The sequence below is a fragment of the Hippopotamus amphibius genome, chromosome 1, assembly GCF_030028045.1.
Source record: "Hippopotamus amphibius kiboko isolate mHipAmp2 chromosome 1, mHipAmp2.hap2, whole genome shotgun sequence".
In the NCBI taxonomy this organism is placed as follows: Eukaryota; Metazoa; Chordata; class Mammalia; order Artiodactyla; family Hippopotamidae; genus Hippopotamus; species Hippopotamus amphibius.
This window is the reverse complement of record NC_080186.1, coordinates 95,276,573-95,302,091: the sequence shown is the minus strand read 5'-3', so window position 1 is coordinate 95,302,091 and position 25,519 is coordinate 95,276,573. Positions and strand designations below refer to the sequence as shown.

Here is a 25,519-nt window from a genome sequence, read left to right as displayed (position 1 = left end):
AAACTTAAGAGTTAAGTGCTGTTGGGCAAGTCTATGAGAGACGAAGTCTTTTGGCAGCTGAAATAGAAAAGTTTAAGTAACCTTTCTAAGGCTCAGGCAAGCCTTAGCTTCAGCCATAGCCACAGCTTCCTCTCCAGTCTGTCGTGGCTTTTCTTTTTTTAATCCACATATGAAGTATTTGCATTTTATGTGTAATCATAAAGTATGTATAACTATAAGTTTTTATGCATTACTTTCATTTTTTTAAAGTTAGATTTTTTTCCCCAACCCCTAGGAAACTCAGGAGGCAGTGTGATATAGTTAGCAGAAAGTGTACTGGGCTAGAAATACAGATAAACTCAGGGGAACTGAAACCTTGCTTTAAACTGTATGGATACCAGCATTTCACATATACCTTGATTCAGGCTCCTTTACTGTACCGCATATGATGAGAACTAAATTCTCAGAAATAAACCACAGCAATATCAAAGGGAACTATTCAAACTGCAGGAGAAACATAGCTAACTTACTTTTTAGCATCATTCTGGGAGGAGTGGAAGAAGCTGCTGTTGAAGCTGACCTGGTGTTCTTCTCTTGTAAGCAGCACCTTTGATCATCCATCCTATTGCTTTGAAATCGGCTTAATAAGTCAAAGAACCCCTCATCTCCAATAGTATCTGCACTGATTTTCTAAAATATGGAGAGAAAATCTAAATATTTCAGCATTATCCTTAGATCAATGAAACTATCACATGTATCTCAAATGCAAATGGTAAAGGCCGAAGATTAAAAATAAAAAACTGACATTTTCTTTATACAAGGTGGCAACCACTTGGTAAGAAAAAGTTATTTCAATCCAACTAACAAAAAGCATTTCTAGTTATTTTATTTTTTAATCCTGGTATCTCTAAAGCTAAATAAATGTACCTCAGACTTAAGGGGAACTGCTACAGATTCTGAATGAATTATGCAAATATTAGTGATACAGGCACGTACCCCAGGTTCAAAGTTCAGTTCTAAGATTTTACAACAGAATTTAAATAAACTAATCTTTCTAAGAACTGATTAAGAAAGCATGTATATTTTCCTGGCACAGTGATTTCTACAGTCTATTATGTAAAGATTTGAAGATGCTGAAAAAATATAAACTTCAAATAAATGAATATTTGCGACCGAGGGGTACCAGTTATACTTTATTTGGAAAGCTTCAAAATAAAAATAATGTTTAATAAAAGTAATTATTTTTCATAATGATAGTATTATAATAGAAATACATATATACAAACTGTTAGCCTTGGGAGAAGGGCGTAGCTAATTCTCACACGAAATAGCAGAAACTTAAGTGATATCTGAGTCGGTTCCTGGATATGGAATAAGCATTTGCAGGGTACAGATGTTTCATACTGATTAATATGCAATTCCAAAGGTTTGGAGTGTTCAGGGAATAATGAACTGAAGGGTAGGTAGGAAGGGGTGGTGAAAAGGAGGGGAAGAAGAGGCCAAAACAAGGGCCTCTGTATGACATGCGAACAAGTTAAGACATCCTATGTGAAATAAGAGAAGCATTGGTAATAGTCAATTTCACGCGGTTTTGTACAGAAACAGAACTGGCCCTTCCACTTGGTTGTGGGGGTTAATAATGCAGGGAGAGGGATCAGTTCAGGTGCCTATTCCAGAAATCTGGGTAAGAGATAAAGTAGTACATTAAGAACTAAGACATATGGGACTTCCCTGAGGATCCAGTGGGTCGCACTCCGAGCTCCCAGCGCAGGGGGCCCGGGTTCCATCCCTGGTCAGGGAACTAGATGCTGCATGCCACAACTAAGAAGTCCGCATGCTGCAACTAAAAGATCCCACATGCTGCAACTAAGACGGTGCAGCCAAAAATAAATTTTTTTAATTAAAAAAAAAAAAAACCTGACACATAGTAGCCGAGTTTTTTAAAAAGTTGGGGGGAGGGTGGTCAGGGCAGACCTGAGAGATATAGGAATTAACTGGATGTGGTCAGTGAAAGTGAGGAGTCTAGAATGACACCCACGTTCCTAGCTTGGGTGACAGTGCAGTGTACTGGTATCCCTTTAACCGAAATGAGGAAAACAGGAGGGCTTGAGAGAGTACAATTTTTACATGTCAAGTTTGAGGTCTGACAATAAGTATGTACATAAGCTATAGTCAAATGCATTAATCACTAACAAAAAGACTTTTTCCTAGGGGCAAAAAGCCTCTAATTAAAAATTCTGAACATCAAAAGACAGTAAGCCTCCAAAAATATGGACATTTTCGGTTGGGCTAAGTGGGCCTAGTTAAGACCTCAAACCTCGAACAAAGATATGCCTTCCAGTTCTGCTCTGGATCCACAAAAATATTCCTGAGCCATTTTTATATGCCCATAACGTTTCCTTTTGTTAGTTTTACGTTCTTATTTGTAAGAAATGTGTAAAAAACTGATAAAAACCAAGGCAAAGGACATTACAAGGGTGCAGATACAAATAAAATGCTGACAACAGTGACAAAGGTTCCCACTGCTTGAAAAATGGACTCGATAATTTGAAGTATCTTCTCTGTAATTTATTTTGATCTTTTTATCAGAGTGTAGGGTAGCTAGCTTACCCCCTGATACTTACCAGTAAACCCATGGTATTTTTCAACTTCTAAACAGTTTGTTATATTTAATAACCTGATTTCTATGCTCACTTTTCAACAAAATCATTTTTAATTCTATTATTGTAATTCTAACAATAGAAATAAAGAGAAGTTGATCCATGCACTCTTCATTTTAAATTAGTATTTAAAAATCCTTGAACATCTGAATTTAATTTGTTCTGACTTCAAAGCTGAATGGAGGACGTTTTTACTGGGAGACACTGGTGAAATAAAAGGTAGCATTTTTGCAAACAACAGTGACTTAAAACACAAAGAAATAATTACTGTCCAAAGTAGTGGAGAGACTTCCCTGGTGGTCCAGTGGTTAAGAATCTGCCTTCCAATGCAGGGGACATGGGTTCCTGGTCGGGGAACTAAAATCCCACATGCCAAGGGGCAACTAAACCCACGCACCCCAGCTACTGAGGCTGTGCCACAACTAGAGAGAAACCTGCAAGCTGCAACTAAGACCCGATGCAGCTAAATAAATAAGTAAATAAATAGTAGTGGAGCAACTTATCTATGAATGGAGTAACTACAGTTTCTAGCTTTGAAGAATACAGAAAAGATAGGAAAATACAGAAGACTTCTTTGAATAACAAAGATATTTTATACTGACTAATAATAAATTACAAAAATCCAGTATGAGTATAAAAAACTCAAAACACAATACTCAAAAACTATTTTAAACATACCCTTTGAGGATTTGGAATTCGGTGATCAATGGAATTACTGGCATCTTGGAGAACTTTAGTGGAGGAATTAGTTTTGTATTTTTTCCCCTTCAATCTGTTGACAAAGAGGAGCTTTGCAGAAGCTTTGGCAATAAGAGGTTTCTGTTTAGCAAGAATTTCACTGTTCCAGTTTGGTACCTACAAAATTATAAATGGAAAGCAGGACATGAAAAAAAGAACACCAGAGCTATAACCTGCCATCATTTAGTAACTGGGGGTAGGGAAGGGGTTAGTGACTTAGATCGCTTCGTAAATTCCTTTTTGCCAGTGTATCTCACTATTCGCAACAGCTTGTACCAAATGCATACTATGGGTTTCTCATTATCAAAATATTAAAATGGAGGTTTTTAAAAACCTAAAAATAAGAAAGTCTGCAAAAAGTCCATAAAAATAAAATTTGAATGGTCAGAGAAGAAGCCAAAGTGTTATTCTTGATGTGAGTTACTTAAAAATCTGTTACAACTAGCAATTTTGGATGCACATAGAATTTTTAACCCTAAAAATTAACATCTAAAATAAAAAAAAAATTAACATCTAAAACTTACATAGCAGTAGTAATTTTTTGCTGATAAAACTGTACTGAACTCTTCAACTTTATTATGAGGTTAAAAAAAAAACACAAAGAACTAATTCCACTTAAACATATTTTAAACTAGAGGTAAAGCTTTATCATCATTTGGCTGTTGGAAGATTACAGGGCTGCATCTGGTCGGCTTCTCACGGAATTTACTGTTGGCGCCACTACAGATGCACCAAATGAATTCGCTGCTTATTGCTAGGTTCCTACCTACTAGAAGAAGGAAGGACATCTAAACTGACTTAAAAGTTTTGTGTTCTGGTTTTTTGTTTGTTTGTTTGTTTTTTAATAATCTATAGATTTAAGGATTTGAGAACCACTCACAAATATAAAAGGTAAATATTTGGGGGAAATCCCAAAGCCCTTCAGAAGTTAACCAGAAGTTTTTTTTAAAAACTCTGTAACTGTTTGGAATTAAAAAATGTTGGATATTAGTTCAAATCAGATGTTGGTTTTATGAAGACTACTTACACAAAAAATGTCAATATTCAAAAATACTGCCCTACTATAATAATAGGGCAGAATAATATTTAATGACAGAAATATGTTGATATATTACTATGTATCATAAAATAGTCTTTAATATGATAATAGTCACATGAAAATGCAGGATGAATATAAACAAAAATATTAAATTTAGTTACTACTGGGAGGTGGGATTATTGATAATTTGAATTTCCTTGTTGGAAGTTTCCAGTTATTATAATAAACATTTTATAAAAAGTGTTTAAAGAAATACACCATAAAGGAATAAGAGCATTCCTTAACAATGGAAAATTAAGATAAATGGAGGTGGAAGAAAACAGCCTAGATTTGGTTCTTCAATAACATTTTTCCAATTATAAAGTCCCTTCTTCTGTTACTTAAGAAGAAACCCCAGAGAAGATGTATCTTGAACAGAGTTATTTCTTTGTTAGTTGAAAAAAATGTTTTTCAAAAACGCAGCTAAAAAAACTAGCTTGATCATGAGTATCATTAATCTTGCCAACAACGTTGCTGTTATTTAGGTGAAGAAAGCTTCCTAATCCTTTTTTTGATTTTCCTGATCTTCTTGTAATTAAAAAAACAAAGTAATGCATGTACATCGTAAAATATTCAAACAGTTTGAAATAGTATATAAAGTAAGTGTTTCTCTTAACCCAGACAGCAATTTTTTCCCAGAGGTAATCGTTGTTAGCAAGTTTCTTACATATTCTTCCAGAAACGTCTTATGCATCTACAAAGATATACATGCATAAAACTTAAACAGATGGCAGTATACTGTACACATTCTCTTTGCACTGTACTCGATTCTTTTCAAAGGAAAATGTTAAAGTGATACCCATATATGACAAGACTTCTTTTATTTCATTTAAATTAAAAAGTTGCTAAAATATTTTGTTATAACAGTTCAAGAAATTTAAAACAAAAACTGCCAACCTTTTCTGGTGTTAACTTCATAAGTTCCATGTTTTCCATACTGTGCCGGCGTCCAAACTTGGGGCGTGCACCTTTGTAAAAAACAGTCAATTCAAATAAACCAGGGAGCCCTTAAGACTGCAAATTCAGCATCACTATATTTTTCAAATTTAAAGTCTGCTACACAAACCCATGTGGAAGGAGGAAACACGTATAAACATATTCCTTCAAGAATAATAATTTTCCACACCAACTAAATTAAAATAAAATATACATTCCCTCTAAAACGTTTTGATGTAAGGAAGTTAACATTTTGGATTGGAAACTAACTTTGGTTACGAACATTACCCCTTGATTTGGAAAAGGCATTTTATAATAACTGGGTTTATATGATACACAGTCTCCTAAAAACAACCCAAACAAACTGTAGAGTAGTTTAAGTAAGTAAAAACATAAGGAAAACCTAAGGCCTTCAATTTTGAGGTAAGATTCAAAATAACATCCCCAATACTATAATGTTACTCTTTTCTGAGTTATCTGTTTCCATTTTAAGATCTCAGTAGATGACAGATTTACTGCCAGGCAGGAAAAATGTTAAATAAAAAGATCTTCAATTTTTTTTCAAAAAGTTATCATTAAATATGAAGAATTTTCATCTCCATTCAATCTTTAATATTTTAAAAAGCATAATACAAGAAATACACGATACCCAATACCCAGCTTAAGAAATAAACCACAACTAACACATTAACACTCCCCCTTTTGTAACTCCCCCCACAACTTCCCTCTTCTGCCATCATTTTTTCTATTTCATAAAAATATGTATATATCTCTAAGCAGTGGAGCTTATTATATAACATTATATAAATGGTGTCATAGTGTGTATGTTCTCTAACTTGCTTCCTGTGAGCAACCTCATGTTTGTGAGATTCATCCAAGTTGGTATGAGTAGTTTTAATTTTCATTGCAATTTGAGGACTAGGAAAGCATATAACCTTTCTTATTGGTGACAGCTATTAGGTTGATTCCAATTATTTGTCATTATAAGCAATATTACTACAGAAATTCTTGGAAACATCTCTTCGTGTACATGAGCAAGTCTTTGTTCCTTGGATATCAGACGTGTGTAACCGGGAGTGGAACTGCTGGATCACACGATTGGTACATCTTCAACTCTACCAGAACGTTGCCAGACTGCTCTTTCAAGTACACCAATTTCTACTCCCAGCAACACTGCATAAGAGTTTATATTACCTATATTGCTTCAATACTGGTATTATCAGGCTTTTTAATTTTCATCCACCTCACCCACCAATATTACCTCACTAGGTTTTCCCTGATTAAATGAGTTAAATACCTTTCCACATATTTATGGGCTATTTGTGTTTCTTCTGTCCATCACTTTTGCCTATCTTTTAGTTAGGTTATTTGTCTTGTTTTTAATTCTCAGTAGTTCATATACATTGAGGATACAAATCCTTTTTTAATCATGAATGTGGCAAATGTCCTCTCAGTTTGTGTTTTATCTCTTTATGGTTTCTTTTAATGAAATGAAGTTCTTAATTTCAATGTTGATCTTTTCCTTAATGGTTTTGTTTTTGTGTTTTGAGAAATCCTTCCCCTCTCTGATATCATGAAGATACTCTCCTTTATATTCAGAGGTAGTACCGCATACTGGTTGAAGAGACCAGTCATTCACTGTGATATGACCTTGGGCAATTACCTCTGTGATTTTCTCATTTGTAAACAACAGCAGTACCTACCTCACAGATCACTGTGTGATGATAAACGCATCACCATGTGTAAAGGGGTCAGTATAATGTAAGTAATAAGCTTTCAGTACGTGTTAGCTGGCTGGTCATAATTATTCCTTTAAACCTTTTTTTCATATTTAAATCCTTGATCCATCAAGAACTTATTTTTGTGTGATATTAATTTCCATAAATGCAAGGATTATAAATATAGGCTCTATATTCCATTCTATTGGTCTATTTGTCTCTATGCCAATAACACTGTTTTAATTACTGTAGCTTTATATCTGTGGAGAAAGCACTTCTCATTTCTTGTTTTTCAGGAATGTTTTGGCTTTGAGTCCGTAGCCCTTTTTTCTTTCATATACATTCATGAATGACCTTGTGAAGTTCCACAAAAAAACTGTCATGATTTGCTTGGCAGCACACTGAATTTATATCAATCTGGGAAGAACTGACATCCTTTATGATATTTAGCTTTCTGATAGGAGCAATTCCTGAGAGAAATGTGTTTAAATTTCCACTTATGATTCTGGATTTTCCCATTTCTACTTTTAGTTTAGTCAGTTTTGCTTTATTTACATTGAAGCTTTGTTGTTAGGCTTGCGAGCTACAAATTTAAGGGTTTTATCTTCCTGGTGAATTGACCATTGTGAAGTGACTGTATTCATTTCTAACAATATCTTTTGCCTTAAAGTACATTTTATCTGATATTTATACAGCTGTACCAGCTTTCTCTTGATTAGTTTTTCCATGGTATATTTTTTTCAACCCTTTTATTTTCAGGCTTACTATATCCTTATATTTAGTTGGATTTTATTCTTTTACCAATCTGATACTCCTCCTTTAAGTGGAACATTTACATTTAATAGAATTACTGATATAGTTGGATATCTGAGCTATTTTCTCCTTTACTAATGTTTACTGGTATATTACATTAATTGATTTCCTAATATTCAGTCCACTTGAATTCCTGTTTGTTTTAAATACACTGTGGGTTTGGTTTGCTAATATTTTGTTTAGAATTTTTGCATCTATGTTCATGAGCGAAGATTTGCCTGTAATTTTCCTTTCTTGTACATATTGTTCTTGTCTAGTTTGGATATCAGGTTGTACTGTTCTCAGAAAGACTGACAAAGTGTTCCCACTTTTCCAGTTACCTATACAATTTTATGGAAGGTAGGAATCTATTTTCTTAAATGTTTGGCAGATTACACTTCTAAAATCACCTTGGCCAAGTATCTTCTCAGTGGAAAGATTTTAAATGACTGATCGAATCTCTCTACTGTTTTAGCAGGCCTTAGTGATGCCCTCCATCCACATGACATTCTACCATTAGGTCTTTCTAGATTCAATTTTGTTAAGCTGCTTTTATAGAAACTGTCCATTTTCAAATAAAATTATTCAGGATAATCTCACCTTTTTAATATCTGCTGCCTCTATATTATGTCCCCTTCTCTCTCTCTTTCTCTAGAATAATCTTGCTGTATATAGATTTGTTAGTCTTTTTAAAGAACCAAATTTTGGTTTTTAAAAATTCTCTCTTATTGAATCTTTGTTTTAATTTCATTAATTTCTGCTATTATTTCTTGCCTTCTATTTTCTTTGAGTTTATTGTTTTTTGGTTTGTTTTTAACTTTTTGAAAGCTGGATATTTAGCTCACTGAGTCTCTCTCCTTTTTAAATATGATAAAATATCAATTTTGCTCTAAGCACTAATGTAAGTTGTATCCCATAAATTATAATTCAGTCCTAAGTTATCTTCTGATTTTATTTATGATTTCTTCTTAAACCCATGAGTTACTCAGAAGTGTGTGTGTTATGTTTTCAAGTGAGTATGTTTTATCCATTATCTTCTTGCTAATTTCTAACTTAAGTGCACTGTGCTCAGTGCATGAAGTCTGTGCGACACAGAGTCTCTCCGATTTGTCGGTTTGGCATGTGGTCAAATTTTTGGAAGTGTTTCATGAACGCTTTAAAAGAATGTGAATTGATTAGTTCCTTGACACAGTATTCCGTATGTCTATTAAATCAGTGTGACCCACATTTTTAACTGTGACCCATATTAAGAAAAATATTTGAAATCAAAAAAATACAACGAACAAATATAACAAAACGGAAACAGACTCACAGATACAGGGAATGAACTAATGATTACTGGGGGGAGAGAGAAAAGGAGAGGGGCAAGATAGGAGTAGGGTATTAAGAGGTACAGACTACTATGTATAAAACAAATAAGATAAGGATATACTGTGCAACACACGGTATATAGCCAATGTTTTATAATAACTTTAAACGGAACATAATCTATAAAATTTTGAATCACTACATTGTATACCTGAAACTAATAATGTGGATCAACTATAACTTTAAAAATACATTAGCATTTTTTAAAATAGCACTGCAACCCTAAATACACTTACACAAATGCAGAACTAAATCTCCACACAACAGCACTTGCCCTTAGTATCTATGATAACCCCATTATGTGTAAGTATATGTGTGTGTATGTGTGTATTTAATGCAAGTTGCAACCCCTGAGATTGATTTTATAACTCATTAAATGGGTCAAACACACAATTTGAAAAACACTGCATTAGATCAAGCCCATTAACTGTGCTGGTCAAATCCTCTATGTTATTACTGATATCTGACTCCTGATTGATTTTTACCTATCGACTACTGAGAGGTATGTTAAAATCATACTCATCTATAAGTATCAGATAAGACATAGACTCTGAAGCCAGACTGACTAGGTTGAACTCCCAACTCTATCAGTTACAAAGGTAACCCCAGGAAATTCACTTAACCTCTCCTGTCTCCTAGAGTTGTTAGGATTAAATGAGTTAAAACATGCAAAGCATTTAAATCACTGCCTGGGCACACAGTAAGCACTCGATAATTGTTAGCTATTATTATTTTTTTCAAATCTGCATGATCATTTTTGTTATTCCTTTGTTTCAGTTCTGTTATTCTTGTAAACATTTAATCATAGTCATTTTATATTCTGAAGATCTTGGTGATCTGATTTTGCTTTTGTTTGTTTTCTTACTCATTTTGGCTTGTTTCTTTAGGTGTTTGGTAATTTTATTGTTGTTGCCGTGAGCCTTTACAGGCCTAGATCAAAGATGGCTTTCCTCCAGAAAATATTTGATCTTACTTCTGCTAAGTCCCTAGGAGCATTTCTAGCCCCAAAGCACTTTAATGCATTGGGCTTTCTTATACTGTGTAGGCAGAATAAATCAAACTCCAAACCAGTGTGTAGACAGGCTTATGGATTCAACTTCTCATGGGAGACTCCTTTTCTCCACCCTGAGCCAACACCAGAAATATACAATTTTTCTTTTTTCCTTTGGCCACACCACGTGGCATGCAGGATCTTCGTTCCCTGACCAGGGACTGAACCCATGCCCCCTGCAGTGGAAGTGCAATCTTAACCACTGGACCGCCAGAGAAGTCCCTATCCAAGTTTTCTTACAGTTCCTTTAGCCAGCAGGCTTTTCCTGGCACTAGGGAGACAAGAATGAACAGAAGAGACAGAAAAATACCTGTCTTCATGGAGCCAAAGTGAGCTGGGGGCGGAGGGGTTGGGATAGTGGGAGGAAATGATAAAGTAGTCTGGGTCCTGATTACAGGACCTTTTAGCCATGACGAGGACTGAGGATTTGGTTCTAGGTATGATGGGAAGTCAGTGGGGGGTTTCGAGGAGAGAAATGACATGACATGATTCACATTTTAAGAAAGCACTCTGGCTGCCCTGCAGAAGTCAGTGTGAGGGATCAACAGTGGCAACAAGAGAAACAGTGGGAAGGCTAGTGCTCTACTGGAAGGTGCTGGCAGCTTGTACAAAGACTGCTGCAGTGTACATGTAAGAGAGGTTAAGGATATATTTTGAAGATAGAGTTTCTGATAGGTTGCATGTAGGAGTGGGTGGAAGAAGGGAAACAAGGATGGCCCTTAGGTTTTGGCCTGAACACTTGTGTGAATCCTGGTACCATTTCCTGAGACAGGGCAGAGTGGAAGAAGAACATATTTGGGGAGGAAAAAAAAAAACGATCCATTTTGGATGTGTTAAGTTTTAGATGTCAATTAGATATTCAAGTGGAAATGTTAAATATATGAATCTCCAGCTCAAGAGAGAAACTGTGACTGGAAATATCAATTTGAAAATCATCAGCATATAGATGATATAAAAGCCAACCAACTGAACAAAATCATCTAGAGTTGCGCTGTCTGATACAGTAGCCACTAGCCATATGTAGCTTTTAAAACTTTAACTAATTAAAGTTAAGTCATATTTAAAAATTCACTTCTTTTTATACTAGCCACACTTCAAGTGCTCAACACCCACATATGGCTAGAGGCCGTTATATTGGACAGCACAGATATAGAACATTTTCATATACACAGAAAGTTCTATTCAGAAGCACTGATCTAGAGTGTAGGATAAGAAGGAAAAGGATAAAATCAGAAAGGAAGGATATGGATGGACAGAAAACAGAGAAGGCGAGGGAAGAGGGAAGAGAGAAGAGATCCAGCAACCGAACCCCAGGCACTACAAATGTCAAGGATGGAAGGATGAGGAAGAGAGGAGAGTTATGAAGGCGGAGTGGCCAGTGAGGTGGAGGCAAACCAGAAAAAGAGGGCATTCCTAGAAGCCAAACAAGCAAAGTATTACGAGGCAGGAATAATCAGCTGCAGGAATATTGCTGAGAAATCAAATGTGCTGACAGCTAAAACTGATCAATGAATTCAGGAAAATGAAGGTCTCTGGTAACCTTGAAAAGGTTTTAGTATCATGATGAGGCCAAAGCCAGAGTCCAGTGGGTGGAAGAGAGAATGGGAGGTGAGGAAGTAAAGACAAGGAACAGTGATATTATTTTCAAGTCTTGTTACAAAGGGAAACAAAGGAATAGGTCTATAGCTAGAGGGGTCCATGAGGACCAGTGATAATTTGTTAAAATATGAGAGCTATTACAACTTAACCTACTTGAAAATTAAACACAGGAAAACCTTCTAGCCCATTATTCAATTACAAAGTACATGGTCCAGCTTACTATACTGTTCATACTTCAGTATCATTTTTCAACTAAATGTTCTTTCAAAGTCTTAGATAATCAGCCACTAATTTCTTTTTCTTCTTCCTTTTCTTTTTATGGGTTAAAGGAGGAAACTGGAAAGATAAAAGCTAGATTTTTCACTGACTTTCAAGTTCAAAATATCTGTGTCAGTAATTTTTTTTTCAGACTGAGAATCTTTTAAGCCTAGGCTGGATCTTTAAAATGGATTTCACAGAGAGTTATATACATATGGTATTCAAAAATGTGGTTCTACTCTTGTTTCTTTTTATTTATTTTTTATCAAAAGTAGGGTTTGTTTGTTTGTTTCCACTTAGAATCAGAGACATTATAACATATTTTTTTCCTATAGCAATGTCAAAACTAAATCAGCACCTAAAGAAAATTTCTGGGTTTTCTGAATTAAAGAACAAAAATTCTAAGAGATTCCCCCTTAAAAATGAAATGCAGGGGCAAAAAACTAAACAAAAATCAAATATGTAAAGACATTTGAAATAAGAAGGTTAAACAATACGTTTTAACTTTTGCATCTTCACATTTACAAATTTTTGAGTGAGCCTGGAGATACAGAATTTAAATGTATTTTTAGGGACATCCTGGGTGGCACAGTGGATAAGACTATCCACTCCCAATGCAGGTTTGATCCCTGGTCAGGGAACTAGATCCCACATGTGTGCTGCAACTAAGAGTTCGCATGCCACAACTAAGGAGCCCTGGAGCCGCAACTAAGGAGCCTGCCTGCTGCAACTGAAGAAGCCCACGTGCTGCAACTAAGGAGTTGGTGCAACCAAATAAATACAAAAAAGTGTTTAAAAAATTTTCAAACAAAATAGTTATACCTTTACCATTTCTAAATTCATGATAAAAGTTATAAAATATTGTATTCTATATTGATAAATTAATGGGACACTGGTAAAGGAAAAAAGTATAAAAGCTGAGCTTCCTATGTTATATATCTCTCTGGATATGGTAAACATGAGATAAGTAATTTAAATGTAAATCTTGAGGGTAAAGAAATTAGGTTTTGAAGACCTAATACTTACCATGCAAACTGTTATCAATTTCAATATTTTCAGACATCATTGAATTGTTTGTGCTGTAGCTCAGACCAAGAACCATTTGAAGATCTGAGAGATTCAGTCGTGCTGTTAATTCACCACTTCTATCCCCAACCTACAACCACAACCATTTACACTTTAGAGGAGTATTTAAAGTAAAGAATGGTGATTAGCTGAAAATGCTGTCAACCTAAAACTGGAAAATATAGAGAAATGAAAACAGCTGTTTTAAAATTATAATACTATGAATGAAATGTGTTTTTTCATTCACAGTATTTTAAAGAAGAAAAGGAAGGTTACTAAAACATGACAGTAGGACAGATAATTATATTCTATCATTCTTTACTTCTCTAAATATTAGATTGCTCTTAATCTCTATGATCACATTAAATAATAACATAGGTTACTCTGTGACATGTTAACTTGGCATCATATGAATAAAATTTCCTTAGAATACTGTATTTCCATACTATAGTAACAGTATTTATTAAGCCAGTACTAGACATTATACTAGGTATTTTTACATATTTTATCTCTAATCTTTGTAACAATTTGCAAAGTGGATATTATTATTATTATTATTTTTACACATGAGAGAAATGATGCTCAGAAAAGTTTTCCAGGCTCAAATAGCCAGCAAATGGCAGAATTGTAACAGGAACCAGTCTTTGGTTCTAAAAGCCATGTTCTTCCTTTCATACCATGCTACTCTTCCACGTACAGATGGGGGGACAGTGGAGGCACATGCTAGTAATTCTCCCATTCCTCCATGCTCAGTCTTTCCTTCCTGGCTTCCTATGTCGAGGCCAGTGCAAACATACCGCTGATCTGTATCTCAAAATGCTCTATGCATTTCTTATGCCAAGAGAACAATATATAATGAAATTTATTATTCAGCCATGTAGGAGCATTCTAGAGAAATAATCGGGCCACAGATTTGTGAGTCACAGTAGCACAGATAACAATTTTTTAGTTTCATACCTCTCTTGAAATTTCCAAGTGCTTTTCAGCAAAATGCATCGCTTGATCATGATTTCCTAGAGCTGTGTATGCATTTCCTAAGCTCCAACATGCTCTCCCTTCACCAATTCTACAAAATAATTCAAAGCTAACATGTAGTTATCTGAAAGGAGGTCTGCGTGAAGAATAAAATCTGTCTAGTAGTAATTAAAGGCATAAACAATGCTTTGGATTTATTTGGTCTTTCTTATAAAGAACAAATTATCATAATACTAGAGACATACAGTTGGCCTACTTCAGGTTCTGCATCCATGGATTCAACCATGATCTGAGAAACCCCCCAGATATGGCTGACTGTTCTACACCATTTGACAGAAGAGACTTGAGCTTCCATGGCTTTTGGTATCCACAGGGGGTCCCAGAACCAAACCCCTGCAGATATCAAGGGACGACTGTATTAGAACATCCAGATGATAATGAACTCAGAGTCAAGTTTTAAATTGAAAATATCCTTTTAAAACATGCAGTGTATTATAAATAAAGTCTCAGGGATAGGTCTTGTAGTTCAACTACCCCATTTTCTTTCTACGACAGTCTTACCAGGTAATCATTCAGTCTGTATTTGAATACCACGAGGAAGAGAGAACTCACTACCTCTTGAGGTAGCATACTTCATTTTCAGTAACTGTACAGAGTTCTTCATACTGAGAGGAAAATCTATCCTACTAAAGCAAACATCACAGACTAAAGTCCTGCACATTTTTTTTGCATAAGGTTAAAAAAAAAATTAACCATCAACATTGAAAATTCAGAAGATTCTATATAAAACTCAGGACTTCCAAATTCCCTTGAAAAAAGAGGTGGCTCAGGACCCTCATTCCTGCCAGGCAGCACTTCGCTGGGGCTGAAGAGCAGCTGTCCCCTTCATGCTGTCGGGCCTCATATTTAATTTCACCACAATTTCCACACTGATCTAGTCAGGAGGACCTTTGTGGGAAACGGAGTGTGTGACCTATTTACTGATCTTGGTTAAAGGTTATATGGAACCCGTCTACCCACCCAACACATGCTAGCCCTTCAAACAATAACATACAGAGGATGTTACTGAAAGAGAGGGAATTCCTTAAAAAGGAATTAAAAAGAAAACAAAGGAAATGAAAAAAGAAACTTACAGGAAAAATCCTAGGGATTCAACAATTTATCTATAATTTATCATAACTATAGTAAAAAGGTGTATAACTTACCTATCATGTAGCTCTTGAGCAATTGCTAAGTGCTTCAGATGATAATCAATGGCCTTTTCATAGTCTTGAAGTAAAGTATATGTGTTTCCAAGACTGTAGCAAGATTGTGCTTCTACAGCTCTGTCTTTAAGCTGTCGAGCCAATAGTAGAGTCTTTCTGAAAAAGAAATTAATTCTTACATAATGATCATTTTTATTGCTGGTTATAATAACCATAAAACAAAACTTACTTTTCCTCCTGCCTTTAAAGCAAATCTGTTTTAGCGCCTAATATCCCATACTTTCTCCATTACTTCTAGATAAAATGAAAAGATGTCCTTGAAACACAAAAAGCAAATCCAGACTTTTAGAATAAATGTAAGTCCTATTAAATCCCCAGAGAAAAGAACTGATGCATGAGATCAAGTTCCTCAGAAGATTAACATAGTATTTTTAACATTAAAAAAAACTTTCCCTGTTGCAGTGCAATAACATAAAGTAAGTTTGTCCACATAACCTCTCTTTTCAATTATACTGTTGCCATTATATTTTGTCAAAATTGAAAATACTTAGTTAAAATTGTTATGTATAGGCCATTAGTCACCAATTCATGAAAAATAGTAGATGCTACATTTAAATATTAACCAAATTCTACCTTGTGGAATCAACAAGAAGCTAGTGTAGCAATTAAGAGCATGAACCCTAGAGCTAGACTGACTGAGTTCAAATCCCAACTTTGTCAGTTAGTAGCTGTGTGATTGGGGTAAGTCACTCACCCTCTCTACGCACTAGTTTCCTCTTACGTAAAATGGGGAAAACACCTCACAGCGTTTTGTGATTATTAAATGAATGAGTATATATAATGTATTTAGAAAAGCATCTTGCTCACAACAGATGCTAATAAATGTTAATATGTTTTGTAATTATTATCATCAGTGCTTAAATCTACAGATGCTTTTGGATCCAGTAATTTAAATGACTCTTTCTTATAATTTCTGCCAAACAGTATAAATACTTCATATCATTTATAAGTACATGAAAAATAAGTATATGATAATGTGATAGTTTTTTTTTTAAGCAAACCTGAAATTATATATTTAATGATGATACCTTCAAAGCTGTTACCTTGGGAGGCTACACACTTATTTTAACAGTGCCTGGCCTCTCAAACATTTTTGGAAGACTTTTGGAATTGCCTTCTGATTCTGTGGCACAACGCTCTCTGACATACTGTTATTCTTTGAGAGTATAGTTAATTTGTAAATGGTTAGAAGTCTTTCTCGAACCAACCTCAATTACTAAAGTAGATCTACCAAACTACTGCTTTCTATTCTTTCTATTATAGATTTATAATGTTAAGACAGTCTTCTTGTGTGGCCCTGAAAACAATTCCAAAGAAGACAGCCAAAAATATTTTTAACCAATATTTTTGGAATGTGTATAAAGTTCTGAGTTCTACCTGCTTGTGGGTGTGTGGGGCAGGAGTAAATTTCATTTCTTTATACTCATGCTTCTTTAGTCAAACAGCCACCACCCCCTTTATTACAGAACTTTTCCATATTTAGTACAAGTACATCATTTATTAAGACTTCTCTTTGTCTCGGATTTAAAATATAAGAAATCTTTACATTTAATATCAAAATATATGCTCCTTGTATAGTGATGTATTTTATTTGGAAGGATATTTCACATCTAACTAGTCAACCAACCAATATCAACCATTAGTCGAAGTTTAAAGGAGGATGGGATAACATTCTAGTTTTTTAGATGGACCTAAAGCAATTTTACCTTTTTTTTTAGATAATACTTTCCAGAACATTAGATTTTTTAACAATAAAATATAAATCAATCAAGACCGTGTTGTTGATTCAGTCAAACTTAGGCTTCTACCTAAGGTCTGAATGGGCCTTCAACTTCCACTAATTAGAGAAAACTCCGAACAATCTAGAAAGCACAGAGTAGCCAATATGAAGCAGTCTAAACTCTGCTATCATGTATGTTTCAAGTCTACAGACAGATTAAAAAGACCCGGCCACAGAAGAAGCTGGGAGTACTAACTCCTCGGGTAAGTGAATGTGGTCTTGGCTTACTGCAAGGATCAAAGATGGGCAGAAAGGGTGGGAGGAGAACTGTTCCATAAGATGGTAGGATGATGGGGAGAAATTCAGTAATCACGGCAGGAAACTAGGGCATCTATTTGTTACCAGGCTTTTTTGTGGCCTCTCTGCAAACGCATAATTGGTGGTGATGGTGGTGGGGGACCATATAAATATACACACCATACATGCTAAACAGGTTTCAAAGATTTTAAATGTTTGGAATCTCATTAAAAATAATTAGTTTTAAAGATGAAAACTAGCAACTTCCCTGGTGGTCCAGTGGTAAAGTGTCTGCCTTCCAATGCAGGGGATGCAGGTTCGATCCCTGGTCAGGGAACTAAGACCCTACGTGCTGCAGGGCAACTAAGCCCACTGAGCTCACAAGCCACAAACTACAGAGCCCACGCGCCCTGGAGCCTGTGCACTGCAACTAGAGAGGAGAAAACCCGCATGCTACAACTAGAGAGAAGCCCGTGCGCCACAACGAAAGATCCTGCATGCCTCAATGAAGATCCCACGTGCCGCAACTAAGATCCAGCACAGTCATAAATAAATTAATTAATTAATTAAAAAATTTTAAAAGATAAAAACTAATAAAAATATATTAGTTTTTATATTAGGGGCCATACTGTTGCTATTAAGTCTTAGGCACAATAATATGTATTGAGCACTGTATGCTAAACAAGTGCTTAATGTATTCTTTCATTCAATCCTCCTAACAATTCCAAAGCATTGATATCTTCCATCACAGATGAGAAGACTGAGACACAGAAAGCCCAAGGTCCTGCTGCTCACATGCAGCCAAAAAGTTTTAAACCCAAAGCCTATGATTTATTGGATTGCATAACTACCCATTTTACATTTATCTACAGAAATATTCGACTAACCTGTAGTATTCAGAGGCAGTTTCAAATTCACCAAGAAATATATACGCATTTCCAAGGTTGCTATACGCTCTTCTTTCAGCTGCTTTATCTCCAAATTCTTTTGCGATAAGGAGACGCTGAAAACAGAAAATTTTAATTAGATGTAAGTATAATAAAACTAAAAAATAATCTAATCACTGTTCAAAAACACTGATGGAAAAAACGACCTGGCTCCAAAGCCTTGCACTATACCTGCTCATGAGCTATAACTGCATCCCTGAAGTTGCCAAGGAGGTAATGTGTGTTTCCAAGATTTCCAAAGGCACGTCCTTGGGCTGCTCGGTCGCCCAAAGCAGTCACTAGTGATAGGTTTTCCCTAAGTGATAACAAAAAGGTGTGAAAAAGTAAGTTTGCGAAAAACATTTATTGACTTTATTTATAAATCTAAACTCTTTATCAGAAAAAAATTTTTTAAAATAAGCTTACAACCATAATGTGCCACATTTAAAAGATATAGCTATGCTGGAGGGTGATTATAGGAAATAACTGGGAACATTTACTCAGCCATTCAGGTAGGTTTCTGCCCAGAGTCTAGGACACAGTTAATCTTAGAACCCCTATAGCTAAGAAGTTCTATGAAATTCTACTGATAAAAGACTAAATTTACTCCAAGTAACTTAGACTAACTATTGATACTTCTTGTTTGTGCCACTAAGTGGCAGTGGTCTGCAGCTCAAATGAGTCTTCCTGGGGAGGGAGGGGATTACTACTAATACAACAGTATAACATTTTTGCAATGATTTGATGGTTTATTTTACTTACTAGTCTATGATTTTAAAACCTTTGCCAAACTTAAAAACTTACTACTGGCTTAGGTGGGCCACATGACTACTCACTCATAATAGTCCACGGCTGCCTGCAGAGCGTTTCTTACTTCTTCTGGAAATTCTCCTACATCCTGAGGACCAGGGCAGCCAAAACTTTTCCCTTTGGCATGATAGACATTTCCAAGATTGTAAAGTGCTCTTGCTTCTCCCACCTAGATGAAGATGTCAGCAGTTTACATTGTGAAATCAGAGGCCAGGTCTGATAATGCTTATCACATATATTTAATCATAATATCCTTGACATTATGGTCAAGAGAAAGAAATGTTTACATCAGCCATCCATACAGAACCAAACACATGACTACTTATGAAAGAAGGACCTCTCGCTATTTCCTTTTTCTCATCTATTAAAAATTTTTTATTATGTTTCCCTTTCTCTTCCATTTTTCTACAAATACTTTCTTTTTGGTATTAACTTTTAGGTAAACTACAGAATAATTAAATAGGATTAAAACACAAAGCAATTACAACGAAAACATTTGGCCTACCATCCCATCTAATGTTTCCTTATTACCTTGTCATTAAGCTCTCTGGAAATATCTAGGTGTCGCTGACAACAAACTATAGCTTCATCAAAATTCCCAAGAACCTTTAAGGTGTTGCCCAGATTACCACTAGCTTTAGCTTCCCCCAACTGGTCTCCAATTGTCCTATGGTGAAAAAAAGAAAAAAAGCAAATGGCATGTTAAAACATAAAGCAGCCAGAATTCAGTTTTCCCTGGAGAAGAGCTGACATGCTTAAGGTAAGAAAGACCCATTAGCCTTGAAACCTACTTTAAATAAAAATCTTAAACTTACATTTCTGCATTTAAATTTAATTAATTTTCATTCATTTAATTAAACTCTACGTCATATCATTACTATTCATTTACTTAAACTGTGTTCAGCCTAAAGTTTTAAAATTCAATGCTAATGAATTAGAACTAAATGTATGTTAGTTTTTTTAATTAAATGAAAATGTTTTTTCAGTTAATTTAAGGAGAAAGAGTATGAAAAAGCATAAATTAATTACCTTGCAAGGGTTAAATCATGATGATGGTATTCTAATGCTTTGGCATAGTCATGCAAATAGAAGTAAGCGTTGCCCAGCTGGCTGTAAATAGCACTAAGTGTTTTTAGGTCTTCAGTCCCAACTTGAACTGCAGCTTCAAAGAAGGACACACCAGCACGGCAGTCTCCAGATTTACACAGACGCTCCCCTTCCAATGCCAGTTCTAGACAAGAAGCTTCCATCCTATAAAATTATACAGGACAGACATTTAGAAGATTACATTACAACTGCACCACAGTGTTTTAACTTACAGGAATATAATTTAAATGTGGACTGTGGCTACTCTTGCTTACAACAGCTGCCTTTATAATTGAAGTACATATACATTATTGAGAAAACAATAAACTATTATTTATAGCAAAAGCTAATTTGCCTATTCAAATGTCTCTCAACTACAGAGGTCTTTTTTATACGATCGCTAAAGATCTCTATGTGGAGCTGATGAAATAAAATTCATATTTTATGGCAAGATAAGAAAAATTTAAACATAAAATTTTTCTTTGACCATTTGGGCCTCCTTCCTCCCCTTTAGTGTGTGTTGTGCATCTGCATTATTCAGACCTCCTTAGGAGACATCATTCCTTCTTAATCTCATCAAGGGCCACAACTCCTCAGGAGATAACCTTCCTTCTTAATCCTGTAAGGGGCCACGATGACCCCAAGACCCACTATTTGCTTTGCTGACCTGTTACTTGCTTTGTATGTGCAGATCTAGATTGTATAAAATGTTAATAATATGTCATCTAATGTACAGCCCTCTGTCTCAAAAACTTACATAACTGTACTTTGACCTCAAACGGGCAGAACAATTCTTGGAGCTTTCTGAGAGGTGTTCCCGAGTTACTATCTTCAATGTGGCTTGAATAAAATTTTCCATTTCTTTCTTAGACCACTGATTAATTTTTTTCACCGAAAGAGCTCATTTTAATTGGCTCAGCCAGAGTAACCTACTTTACCAATGAGAGAACTGAAAGAAGTGTTTCCTAAACTGTTCTGAACTATGGCAGACTTACAGACCTTCTGAGGGTTTGGAGAGAATAGGGGTGCCTGCAGGGGGTGAAGTCCTACAACTAATACTCTTCTCTATTCAGGTGTGCAGGTGATCTACTCAACCTGTCCATCAACCCCTCTATACATCTCTATCTCACACTCATGTGTCCGTGTCTGCGCGCATGCACACACAGACACCCCTTCCTCGTCTTACCACCGCAGGATCACCTACACCTTAGAAAAACAGAGGAGCAAAATATCTTGATGTACAAGGTACACTTTCATGAAAGAACTAAGTGTTAAGAAACTTTTATGTTAGAAAGCAATGATTTAAAGATTGGCAGCAATTCTGGGACTTCCCTGGTCGCACAGTGGTTAAGAATCCGTCTGCCAATGCAGGGGACATGGGTTTGATCCCTGGTCTGGGAAGATCCCATATGCCCCTGAGCAGCTAAGCTCGTGAACTGCAACTATTGAGCCTGTGCTCTAGAGCCTGTGTGCCACAACTACTGGGCCCGCGTGCTGCAACTACTGAATCCCACATGCCTAGAGCCCGTGCTCTGCGAAATAAGTCACTGCAATGAGAAGCCCACACACCGCAACAAAGAGTGGAGTAGCCCCCGCTTGCTGCAACTAGAGAAAGCCCACACTCAGAGACGAAGACGAAGACGGTAGGGAGAGAGGAAGGGAGGAAGGAAGGAAGGAAGGAAGGTTGGCCTCCAGAAATTCTAATTCTCAAAGTCTGTCACTGAATTTTAAAAGCCAGAAAAATTAAGCTACTATAAATATATCTAGGAGAAAAAGCACCGATTTTAATCCTAACCTTTAGTAGGTGCCCTTCACCAAAGTTGCCATTGTGTTTCTTCAACATCTTCATGGTTTCTGCCATGTCTATGTACTACATAATCATTCACTTAAATGTGTTTCTATAATTTGGCAAATTCCTTTAAATTGGCACATGGCATTAAAAAGAAAATCTACCTTCATCCAAAGCAGTATCCATGAAACTGTGAGTCTGATGTGATACGTTTATTTTCGAATGCACATCAAAACAAACATGCAACTAATAAAATAAAAAAGCGAGTAAAATTACCTTATGTACCACCAGTGGCATAACACCACCCTTTGGGAGACTCTGATTTAGCTCATCGAGCATTTTAATTTTTGAAGCAGCACTAAATTACTCCTTACTAGAATTAGCTTTGAGCAATTCTACCAGAGTGGTGGTTCTTGATCCTGGCTGCACAATAGCAGAGCTCACATGCAGCGCTCTTTAAAACTCCACGCTGGGTCCCACTCCCTTGGGTGAGAGGTCTGTCCTCAGTATTGTTTAAAAGCCCCCAGGTAATTCCAAAGTACAAGTCAGGGTTGAGAATCACGGCTTTAACAGGAAATGTGAATTAAACCACCACTTACCCTAAACTCATTTAAATATGATTACACTTTGTATTTTTAGTAGCAGGTCAAGTAATATGTTTCTTCAGGTGCTGTCTTTTTAGCCTATAAAACTTTAAGGTTCCTTAGAGTCATAAATTAAAATGAAATTGTAAAAGTGGAAAATAGATGAACCTAATTAAAAGTCTGGACTAAGATTAACAGAGCCAATTACAAAGGTTCAAAGCAGACTTCTGGCTCAGAATAAGCAGATGAGAGTAGTCATCTCTGATAGGTAATTTCTGTTTTACATTCAAGTATCTTTTTTTTAATAATTCAAGTGATTTAGCCAAAGGCTACTGTTTGTTCACAGACTAGTGACTTCACCCTAAGTTTATGGATCACGGTAAAATAGTGTAAACCAACCTCTTTTTAACATTTTGCTTCAACATTAGATTGGGAGGGAGGGGGAGAGCTAAAGCACATGGAAAAATAAACCAGTTTATTGGAAACCTTAAATTGCTATATTTATTTTTCTTTATAGGTCATTTCAAATTAGTAAAGCCTATTTTTTGTCTTTCACAAGTGAAAACTGCCCTTTAGAACTGTATTTTTGAAGATGAAAGAGTTCCTAAAAGAAAAAAGGTGATTTTTGTTTAAGGTTTTATGAGGTTACTGGTGTGCTGCATGTGTGATTTAGAGAAATGAGTCTGCAAAAGATTAATATGTAAAAATGAGGTTTTATTTTTGCTAGATGAGGTACCTGAACTAGTTGTCTCTGTCTAAATACTGAAACTTCTAAGAATTATCATAGGGAAAAAAATTGGAAAAGATATTTTTACATAGAAAACATTGCTTTTTTCTATTAACAAATTTTAATTCAAGCGTGATACCAATTATGGAAAAAAAATATATTGAGCAATTTCACTGCTAGGAATTCATCTTAAAGCTACACGTACACAAATTCAAAATGATATATGTAAAAGGATGGTCACAGCAGCAAAAAAATCACAATGCCCATCAAGAGAGTATTGGTTAAAGAAAATTACATGCCACCATACAATGGAATACTAATGATGGCACATGATTTCACCGAGGGAGAGGCAGAGAAATAGTCACACACAGAACCATCAGTTCAGAATGATTAGGCTGCCGGCCAGGAAATCAGAGATAAGGCTATGAATGAAACAAAATTATTTTTAAGGCAGGACAAAAAAATTAACAAAATTTTCATTGCCATTTGAGCCACTATCCTCTCCCCTTTAGTGTGCATTGTGCACCTGCATTATACATTAACTACATCACAGGAATGCCTACTTGCCAAAAAAAAAAAAAAAAAAAAAATTCCTCCTAGAGCCTGCAGGTAACTCCTTAAGAGACAATATTCCTTTCTCAATCCTGTAAGCGGTCACAATAATCCACTACTCATCTTGTTGGACTATGTAAACTGTCAACATATTACTTTGATGTAAAACCCTCTGTCTCAAAAATTTTCATGACTGTGCCTTGACCTCTCAAAGGCAGAACAGTCCTTAAAGCTTTCTGAAAGGATGTCTCCTGGGTTATAATCCTCAGGCTGGTGCAAATAAAAGTTTCCCTTTCTTTCTAAGATTGACTACTGATTAATTTTTTTGTCAGCACTATTCATAGGTAAAAACTGGAAGTTACTAACAGTCTATCCATATAAAACAGAGATGCACCTTCTTCAAATAAATATCTTCACCACAAATATTTGACCTTCTGGACTTAAACTTACATAACATTACAATGGAACCATCAATCCAAATGCTGTTGCATCTAACAAAATTTAGCCATAAGGCTGAATGGTATCATACTGGCTACAAATTTTTTAAAAAGTTACTTTACATAATTCTCACTAGAAACAGTGATAGCCACCTGGAAGCCTGCTAGCCACATAGTCGTCCTTAAAGTGCATGAGGTGAGACCGCCCTATAGGAGAACCTACCTCAGAAAAGTCGTTTCAGTAATGAATGCCCAAAATAAAGCTCAAAACTCTCCAGCTTATTAAGAGTTTATTTTGACATATATTATGGCTCTGGTATATCTTATTGGAAAAGAAGTCAATATTTTGGCAAAATCTCCAATACCTCAAATATATCTAATTGCAAAATAGCCAAGACAGGTTGGTTTATAAATTTTTTAGAAGATCATTAAATAGTAACAGAGAAAGTAATTTCATATCCTTTCTGTCTCTATGAGAGAATAGAATTACTTCATTTGTTTACCAGGTGGGTTGAAAACAAAGAACATACCCAGGGTAGACGACAAACCAGGAAAATACCTCTCCGTTAAAATACATCCCACATACAAAGTTTCTTTTATTCTTCCTAATGGCCTATTTAATTATGTGATCCAAAAAAGTACATTTCTAGTAACTATACAGTACTACTATTCTTGACTGAAATGTTTTCCTTTTTTTTAACAGACTGGACATTATAGCTTTAATACCTCATCTTCTGCACACACACGTCATTTCAACTTATTTTAATTTTTATATTTTATTATTTTTTACTTTTCTTCTACAACTTGATTTTTTTCTTTACCTCCTTATTTTTTGGTTTCTTGTGTTTATAATGTATCAATGAAAGCAAAAGAGGATTAAAATCTTGATGCTACAACATTTAAAAAAAACTTCAAAACCGATTTTGTCCAAATCTGACTCTCCCTTCAAAGGGCTTACTAATTAAGAATAAATGATGGGATTCAGGACTTAAGATCAAAGCAAGAGTACCCGCACCTTCTCCATTGTGCTGTCTCCTGTGGCTGTCCACTCTCTTATTACAGTCCTTAGTTCTGCCTCCTCTGTGTTCTAATTGGGCATGGATCTTTTC

At 35.5% G+C, this 25,519-nt stretch overlaps 1 protein-coding gene across 2 annotated transcripts in view; it reads right to left on the bottom strand.

The window, feature by feature from the left end:
* Positions 1–25,519, bottom strand: part of GPSM2 (G protein signaling modulator 2) — a 53,312-nt gene that overhangs the window by 10,233 nt on the left and 17,560 nt on the right. For both annotated transcript variants that reach the window (XM_057723167.1, XM_057723254.1), the window contains 11 exons: positions 20,265–20,486; positions 19,767–19,902; positions 19,262–19,404; positions 18,618–18,741; positions 18,387–18,502; positions 15,423–15,578; positions 14,200–14,308; positions 13,204–13,333; positions 5,353–5,423; positions 3,318–3,494; positions 510–669 (listed from right to left, as the gene is read on the bottom strand). In XM_057723167.1, coding sequence (XP_057579150.1) covers positions 510–669; positions 3,318–3,494; positions 5,353–5,423; positions 13,204–13,333; positions 14,200–14,308; positions 15,423–15,578; positions 18,387–18,502; positions 18,618–18,741; positions 19,262–19,404; positions 19,767–19,902; positions 20,265–20,486 — 1,544 coding nt within the window. The remainder of the gene's footprint in view (positions 1–509; positions 670–3,317; positions 3,495–5,352; positions 5,424–13,203; positions 13,334–14,199; positions 14,309–15,422; positions 15,579–18,386; positions 18,503–18,617; positions 18,742–19,261; positions 19,405–19,766; positions 19,903–20,264; positions 20,487–25,519) is intronic.